At 39.5% G+C, this 9385-nt stretch overlaps 1 protein-coding gene across 1 annotated transcript in view; it reads right to left on the minus strand.

The window, feature by feature from the left end:
• The window catches only part of Sos2 (SOS Ras/Rho guanine nucleotide exchange factor 2), an 82800-nt gene extending 82572 nt beyond the window's left edge, over positions 1-228 (minus strand). Inside the window, exon 1 of the mRNA XM_010632709.3 lies at positions 97-228. Coding sequence (XP_010631011.1) covers positions 97-228 — 132 coding nt within the window. The remainder of the gene's footprint in view (positions 1-96) is intronic.
• Between the last annotated feature and the right edge of the window lie 9157 nt (positions 229-9385).

A 9385-nucleotide genomic window follows, 5' to 3' on the forward strand; every position in this document is an offset into this window, starting at 1 on the left:
GAGTCCGCCTGTCCTGGGAACTTAGCGGAGGGCCTGCCGCGGACACACGCCCCAACTTTCTGGCTGCTTTTCACGCACGCACGCCCTCCTCTCGACCTCGCCGAGGTGGTCCCGAGCCGATTCCGTTTTTGCTGAGCCTTGAGCCGCAGTCGTGGGAGGCTGAAGAGGGATGTGGAGAGAACAGGGCACTGGGACTGCTACGATATTGCGCGTATTTGTGCTCTCCATGGCTTCTTTGTATATAGGAAGAAAGGAACTATTTCCTAGGGTGGTGTCGGCACGTTATAGGGCCAAAAGAGAAAAACGACACGAATGGAGCTAGAATTTAAAGATCCTTCCCTTGAATAGGCCCCTTGTGTATTCACAAAAATCGTACTGTTAATAAAACTTTCAGATATGTTTATATTGTTTTCCGAGCCGTGTCCTTCAAATGATAGTGGTGCTGATTCTACAACTCCTCCATCCTCAGACCTCATTAGCAACCCAGAACAGATCTTCTGACCCTAAGCTTTTCTGAGTTGAAAAAGCAGACTCTGGAAACGTTATCATTAGCACAAACTGCATCCCACTAGAAACGCCGAGCACGTGACTCGACAGATTGTAAAGAACACAGTCGTGTACTGTCTGTCCCCAGCCACCCGTGGGGAAGAAAGGAAGGGGGAGAGAGAGAGAGATTGAGAGAGAGAGAGAGAGAGCGCGCGAGAGCGTGCCTGTGGCACAATTTGGTTCCACAATAGTAGCTGCGCAGTTACGTCCCCAACACACCATTTTGTCATCTTGGCAAAATGCCAATGGCAGACTTGTAAAACGTAGATCACTCTCTAATCCAAGAATGTCCTGTAATGAACAACCATCTCCACAATTACAGTTGTACTTGGGATAAAAGGTAGTATCATGCAAAGCTTGTTTTTCTCCAGTTACAAGACCTTGGCTTATATAGAGGATCTTTACTTTCCTCTCCTGCTTTTAGACCCTGTCTTTAAACTAACTGGGCTGTCAGATTACGAGACTGTACTGCGCTTTCTCCCAGACAACTGAAGTTGTTGGTGGGAAGCTTTATTCTTAGCCAAGGATGTTGGAAGGCTCTGGGCCTAATCTAGCCTGCAGACACATTTTGTTTAGCTAAGGCTTTATTTAAAAATTTAAAATGGTTGTTACCGTTTTAAAATCAAGATGTTCCATAGAAAAATCTGTATTTCCAGCTTCTCTTGACAAAGATCTGGCAACGCTATTGCATCTGTGTGCGGGAGTAATCAGCAGGCGCCGGGTAGTGGCTGCCCTCTCTGATAAAAGTATGCCATTCCATTCCAGTTGGCTATGATCCCCCTCTGGCACTCCACACCCTTTTATGTAACCTGCCTCGTCTCCACAGGCATCTGGGTTGTGAGCACTGGGCTAGGCAAGTAGAAATGTGATCCGCGTGCATGTGGAGGATAATCCAAGAATGACACCAGTAAAATGTTTCCCAGCCAGACAAGTAGGCCATCTCGAAACAAACAAAAAAACCCCACATACTACACTACCATACATATCAATGATTTACATATAAAAAGCAAACCAAAAAATAATTTGTTTATAACCTCAGAATACAAAAGATCCTTTTTTTCCCCCTAGGCTGGGGTTTGAACCCAGTCTCACATGCTGGGCAAGAACAAAACATATGACACAAAATTCAGATAGATAAGTGTGATTGTAAAGTGTGTGGCATGAGCCCCATACTGGAAAAAAAAAAAAGCACAAGCTAAACCCAAGAAGAAACTATCTGGAACTCATTTTTGTTTTGTTTTTGAACCAGGAATTGAACTCGGGTCCTTGTACTTGCAAGGCAGGCCACCGAACCGCTGAGCTAAATCCCTGGTCCCTGGAACTCATTTTTGAAGGGTTAATTTCCCTAACATATCAAGTGTTTCTACAAATTAGTAAGACTAAAATTCAGTAAGAAAAAAAATGTAGTCACAGAAATGGAAAATGTCTCACTGTGTTCAAGAAAACTACAAAGTATACTGTTATTTGATCAAAAAGTTTGATTCACACATCATATGATGGTGAAGATACAACAAAACAAAACAAAACAAAAACAGGCACTCTATAATTGGTGGGAGTGCAAATTGTATCAATTTCCATCCAGGAGAATTATTTGGTCCTATTAAAGTTTCAAGAAGCGAGGCAGGATGGCTTCTTTCAATAGTCCCTGCTACTCCGGTGGCTGAGGTAGGAAGATCTCTTGAGTCCAGGAGTAGGAGCTAGCCTGGGTAACACAGAAAGACTTCAACTCAAAAAGAAACCAAACCAAACCAATGAGGTTTGAAAGATGCATACCTTTTGACCTAGCAAATCCTAAGAGTACGTTCCAGTACGTTCACAGTATCCTGACTTGTTCATATGGAAAATCACTTGAAAAAAGGTGCTATTTGATATAGCAAAAACAAAACAAAAACATACCCTACAAACAGTTTAAATAATCTTCAGTAGTACTAGGGCTCCAGCTGCACAAATAATAGTAAATCCATATAATGTAACCTATGCAGTTATTGTAAAATAATGAGGCCTCTGTGTAACATTCTCCAAGACATACTGCAAAGTGAAAAGAACAGAATATGGTACCATTTGTATTTTTAAAAGTAGGTAACATTTTATGTATATAATTTCTCTGCAAAGCTACACGAAGGTTTTTTTGCCATGGGGATTAAAACTGGACAGCTGGAGGAGAGGGGGGTTCTTTCACTCTGTACCTTTTTGTAACTTTGAGTTTTCAACCATATGAATGTGCTATTTGTTCAAAACATTAAGTCAGGGCTGGGGACTTAGGTCAGTGGTGCCGCTACCTGCCCCAAAAGTGCAAGGGCCTGAGTTTGCTCCCCAGTACCAAAAGCAAAAACAAAAACAACAAAAAACACATTAAGCCATTTTCAATGAAAAATTTCCAGCCTGATTATAAACTTGGTCATTAAGTGTTAAAAAATGGAAATATTAATCACACTGACAGGGTATACATACATATAACAAAAGGCTTGATCACAAATCTGAACAAATTAATATGCTAATTACTATATTCATAATTTGATATATAGTAATTGTCTTTTCCAGATTTAGAATGGCTTTGAGACAATTTCAATGACCCAAGCATACATTTCATTTTAAAAGGTTGTCAAAATTTTACCACTAATATTCTTCCACCAAAAAACATTTTCAAGAAAGACTTACTCAACCTTTCTCCCATTTACTACTTTATACTTCCTCAATTTATTTAAAAACTACAAGTGCTGCCAGTCAGTAGCAAACCAAAGCAACACCACAGGAAACAATAAATGTTGTTGTCACTCACTTTCACGGTTCACTGCCATGGCTAACTTTGGTCTTATACTCCATTTGAAAGAAGCTGTGGCAGATACTTTATGGTAGGTTCACGCCCAGAAACTACTCACTGGAAGAGACTGCATACCAAAAATGTCTTCCCAAGAGGTACTATAATTTGTAATGGAATTCCAAGATTTACTGTGCCATCCTACCAAAAAAAATTAGGGTTTACATGTTACATGCAACCTGCTACTGAACACAAATGACATTACTGTTTCTCTGGAGTATAAAGCTTACACTGAGAAGAGGCTGAGAATGTAGCTCAGTGGTGCAGTGCCTGCCTGGAAAGCATGAGGCCCTGAGTTTGATTTTCATTCCCAAAAAAGAAAGAGAGAGAGAGAGAGAGAGAGAGAGAGAGAGAGAGAGATTACACTGAGATTACTGATCTGTTGCCACCACTACCAGATGGGAAGTAGGATTTTGTAAGTAGCTGTCTCAGACACCAACTCCTATAGTAAAGGTGAAAGCGAAAGATACCATTCAAGTCCTTGCTTTTGTATTGTTGCAATAAAACCCTCCAAGTCTTGATGGTTATCAAATGGAGCTGTCAACAATGGCTGTATGCATGATCTGACATTCTAAGAAGCAGTACAGCTACCAGCCAAAGGTTGGTTTGTCAGTAATCATATATGTATATGGGTCCTGCTCACAGAATATGGAACTTAGTAAAAAGAAATAAAGCAGATATTATTTGCCCCAAAGTGTTAAAATTGTCGTAATTTACCTAATTTTTTTTTAACCATTTGTGACCACTAGGTATGCTGGCTATAGTTATACAGCAGGCAGCAGACACTTATCTTCCTATTGTCACAGATTGAAAGCTAAAAGAAGTTATTTCCCAGTTTCCCTTGCAGTCAGGGTTGGTTCTGGATGACTTAGGTTGGGCCTATCAAATACACTGGAATGAGGCTCTAGAAGACAGGAGTGAGCTGTAAGCTGCTGATCTGGTATTTCTGCTGGCAAACATCAATTCAGTTGCTACTCTTGTATAGCAGAAGTGATGGCTTGGATCCACTGTGTGCTGTGGGTGGATTAAACATGGCATGAAAAAAAAGTATAGGGCCAGAGATTTAGCTCAGTGGTTCCGCTGCCTGCCTCAAGGTCCCGCGTTCGATCCCCAGTACCCGCCCCCCTCCAAAAGCATACAAAGAGTACAGGGAACACTCATTTTTATTTTTAAAAATATTAATTACACTGAAAGACACACTGCTATTTAGCCCCTCTAAAATACTTCCCTCACTGTGAATACGCATCATTCTTGCCACTTTCTGAAGCTGTTCTAGAAGTCTATTTTGTGTCTTAGTTACACTGTTGTGGCTGCCTCAATGTCTTAATCAATTTACAGTGCTTACCTTTTATGAACATTTTTACTTTGGGGAAGAGACAGCAGTTTCATAGGGGTGAATAAGATGCATTAAGTACACACGCAATGTTTTTATGAGCCTCCTTTTCTACTGGATGACTGTTGGCAGCAACATTTGCTGTATTTTTTTAACACACCTCCTAAAGACACTCATGAAAGAGGACTTGCAGAACCGCTTCAGAAAGCAGCAAGAGTGATGCGATGAGTGGTTTGAAGTGAGGAAAGTATTTGGAAGGGGATTCATGGCAGTGTGTCTTTTCCGGTAACGCATTTTAAACATTCACTGTGTATTTTGATCACTCGTCATAGTTGTTTTGTGGCCTGGTTCATGGTGAGGTTTTGAGACTTGTTCTGGAAAGCCCAAACCAGGCTACTTTATCAGCCTTCTAAAGCTGTTGTGTGCCTTAGAATAAACTTATTCTCACTTAACTAGCTAAAATTGATTCTACTCCCTGCAACAAAACCCCAAATAATATACTAAAAAGCAAAAATCTCCTCCCTCAGAACTAGAAAGTGTTATTTATATCACTACCCACAACAAAGTATTATTGTATAAACTGCAATATTATATTCTTCTCAGATACTCAAACTTCAGGGTTTTTGTTTTTGAGATGGTGTCTTGCTACACTACTAAGGCAGGCCTCAGATTCCTGGGCTCAAATGACACTCCTGCCTCAGCCTCCGAAGCAGCTGGGATTACAGGCAAGGGCATTCACACTTGGCCAAACTTGAGGTTTGTTGTTGTTGTTGTTGTTGTTTGCTTGTTTTTTAACCAATGCACATTTATCCTCTACTTAGGGAAAAGATAGTATGTTATTTTGGTGTACGATGGGGTCCTCCTGAAAATTCTCACTGGTACTCTTAGAAGCTGAATGGATTCAGATTCTCTTCAGTCATATGGTTCTCATCTACTATATCCATTCTTAGAATAAATGTCATCAATATGTGCTTCTCCCATAAGACCATCATCTTCTCAATTGGAAATGTTGGCAAAATCTTGTAATTCTCAGTATCACATCAACCTTATTAAAATAACAAAGTATTTAATACAGGATTTTTTGGTTCTTTAATTCTAAAAAATTTACCAAGTAATTCTGGAGAAAAGTCTAAATTGAAAGAACATTTAAAAGTCCTTCACCAGGCTGCCTGCCTTGCAAGCACAAAAACCCGAGTTCAATCCCCAGTATCAAAAAAAGAAAGTTCACCACCAACCACAATATTCTAACATTCAAATTGAAAGCAAAGAGCATCTTTATATCGCTAAGTCCCAAGGCATAATATTGGACCTCAGGAGGTATTTTTTTCTGATTTGCCTGTAACATTACCAACATTCCAGTATCTATTTTTATGGTGCTAGGGACCAAACCCAGGGCCTCATGCATACTAATAAGCACACACTGTACCACTGAGCTACACTTTCATCCAACGGCTCCTGGTACTCAGGATCCCGGCAATAAAATCTTTGTATATGTCCCAGCTGGAATGACTGAACAAGAATCTAAGATAAAAGGCAATCAGAGGTCAAAGGAGTTAAGACATTCTGGGAAACAACTGATCCGTAGCCAGTGTGACTGGGGAGGCCTGTCCCCAATCCTACTCAGATATCCAAAAAACACCCTCGTTCATAAAGAACAATTCCTAGATTCTCAGTGGAAAAATTAAGTAAAATTAAGTCTAAATGACACTAGAAAAAAATCAGTCCTATAGCCCTTTCATCCCATTGCATAACTATTTCAGAGCAACAAAATTAAAAGAAGTGATTAAAGATAAAGTTGTAAGCAAAACTCAGCTGAAATTCAAGTTTCTCTAATGAAAGACACCCTTCTGTTGCCATCACCCCTCAGGGCTTTTCCTAAATTTGAAGTGGGGGTCCCCTGGGCAACCAAGTCAACCCAACACATCTCTTTCCACATCTCAAAGGTAAAATTTCTCATTGTATCCAAGAGGCAAAAGAATCTTAAAATAACTTTTATGTCAGACCCTTCCCTTAGCAGAAAATAATAACACTTGATAAAAAGGAACATGATCCTTTCTAGGATTTGGGGCTACAAAAGTAGAGTTGGGAGGGGTTGGAGGTCGGGGAGAAAGGGATATAAGTAGAATAGATACTCCATATACAGGAACCTAGTACCCTCAATGAACGTAAACATCATATCCCATAAACACGAGCTAAGATTAATAATATCAGTAAGAATGAAAATGAAGAAAGGGGAATTAAGAGGAGGGAGGGGTGGGGAAGGGGATTTAAAAAAAAGACAGCAAGCTGTATTATGTACATGTACCCATTAACCAAGATGATTATAAAATGCACGTACTGCAAACATGTACTAAGGAAAAAAAAAGGCAGAGTTGGCTGGTATCACCATTGTTCTTTCCTTTAGGGATCGGGGGTCTTATTTCCATTCTTAAAGTCTAATAGGTACAAACTATTGGAAAACATTTTTAGGTATCTTTCTTTTTTCTAACCACTTTGCTCTGTCACTGCCCTCACCTTCTATCTTAAATCCGGATGAAAAATATTTCAAAAACTCCCTGAGTGTACTAGAAAAATTTACCAACTTCCCAATTCCTCCTTAAAAATCTTTACTGTATGTTTCGATAATAAACAGTTTATACTAAAAAAGATGGGGAAAAATCTGAACAAAGTAGCCTACACACAAATCAAGGGCCCAGGAGGCAGAGCCAGCTCCTAAATATCACATAGATGCCACCTCTACTAGGTTCATAGGGTTTGCTCAGTCTCTGCCCCTAGGGTTGGACGACTTCCAAATACAGGCCCAATGGATCCCATATGCTAGGGCCTGGCAATGTACACCACTCTCACCACCATCCTTTGAAGAAAGTTCTGAGAGTTAAAAGTTATCCCACAGGCTGGTAGGCAGATTTCCAAAAGGCCTCAAGGAGATGGAACTCTGCCAATAGCAATGGCAACTCCCCAAACAGTGTAAACTCTGAGAGGATCAAGGGAAGGTCTTTGATATACATGTATGTGTGTGGATAAAGTTTAGTTACGTAACATCAAACACCAAAAAAAAGTACTTGCTAGTACACTAATGAGTTCCTCACAAAATATTTGAAGCTAAAACCTAAAATAATTTACTTTTAACCCATCATATAAAGTATTCTGCTTCATTTTTTTTTTTTTTTTTTTGGTACTGGGGATTGAACTTGGGTCCTTGCGCTTGCAAGAAAGGCCACCAAACTGCTGAGCTAAATCCCCAGCCCCCTTCATTTTTATATTGTACACAAATACAGAAGTAGTTTTAAATTTCTTTTTATAGTTTTTCTTCTAAATCTTGAGTCAGTATCTCACGATGTTGGGCAGGGAGGATTTGAATTTGAGGTCTTCCTGCCTCAGTCTCCCTAAGTGCTGGGATAACAGGCATGTGATGCTGAGCCAGGCTTTGTTTTTAATTTTTTAAAAAAGATTGACTACTATCTAAAGTTATGGCAGTTTATGTTTTACACATAGAATATTTATTTGAATAAAATTTTTGGGGGGGCCTGGGATTTAGCTCAGTGGCTCCACTGCCTGCCTCTCAAGCACAAGGTCCTAAGTTTGATCCCTGGTACCAAAACAAAACAAAACAAATTAAAAAAAAAGAAACTTTTTGGTACTAGAGATCAAACTTGGGACCTTGTGCTTGCAAGGCAGGTGGCAGAACCACTGAGCTAAATCCCTGGCCCTGAAAAGAAGTTTTCATGGAACTAAAAAATGTGCTTTTCACAAGCAAGCTCATTAAAATATTTTAATAGTAATATATATTTTCTTCTCTCAGAAAGTCACAATTCTCAAATATCATAACAGTATTTAACAACAAAACTATTGACATAAATATCAAATGTTTTACAAACAAAGTGATTATGTTCAAAACACTTTCAACAAATTTCCCCATATATTTTTTAGGGATATAGTACAGACCAAAATGGAATGAGGATTGCTTCAATTAGGAAAGTCATTTTTGTGACTTCAGTCTTTCAGAGTTTACTGTGCATGCAGTCTTACTCTTAATGAAATAAACCATATTATTTTCTGTTTCTTAGTAGTCTCATAAAAGAACAGAGAAATATCCTGTGGGTTGCATTTCTTGCTGAAGTCAGTTGTCAGGATGAACCATTAGTGCTTGTTCCTCCATCTGTGAATGATTTCAACACACACACATCCCAAGTGCTGAGTAATTGCCTAGTTTATTTACCTGGGACATGCTGCTTTTGAACTGGAGTTGATGATGTGTATCCCCTCAACTGAATGGAGGAGGTAGCTTCATCAATGCAATTACCAAGGACTGAAGTGAAGGGAAAAGGAAGCAAACAAGAGTTTTTCCTGTTAGCCGAAATGCACCTCTTTCCCACTCATCCATCACACTGCTTTGAAGAGATAAGAGGAAAGAAAAAATGGAGAGTGGATGATTAATCCTGAGAGAGCTCGTGGGACAGAATGGACAAAAAAGTCTTCTCTAAAGGGCGGTTCTGTGTACCCAGTCAGGTTGCCACATTTTCATTTACGTCTTTATTTGCCAACTTTTTGAAATGTAAGAAACAGTTCATCACACATATATGATAACACAGACATGTGAATGGTACACACTATGGTACTGGGTACCGATTTAACACACTTGTGAAGTACACATGATTGTAAGGCACTTTCGCGGTTGACAAAAGTGA

The sequence above is a fragment of the Fukomys damarensis genome, unplaced genomic scaffold (assembly GCF_012274545.1).
Source record: "Fukomys damarensis isolate Sample0158 unplaced genomic scaffold, DMR_v1.0_HiC HiC_scaffold_17, whole genome shotgun sequence".
NCBI classification, from domain to species: Eukaryota; Metazoa; Chordata; class Mammalia; order Rodentia; family Bathyergidae; genus Fukomys; species Fukomys damarensis.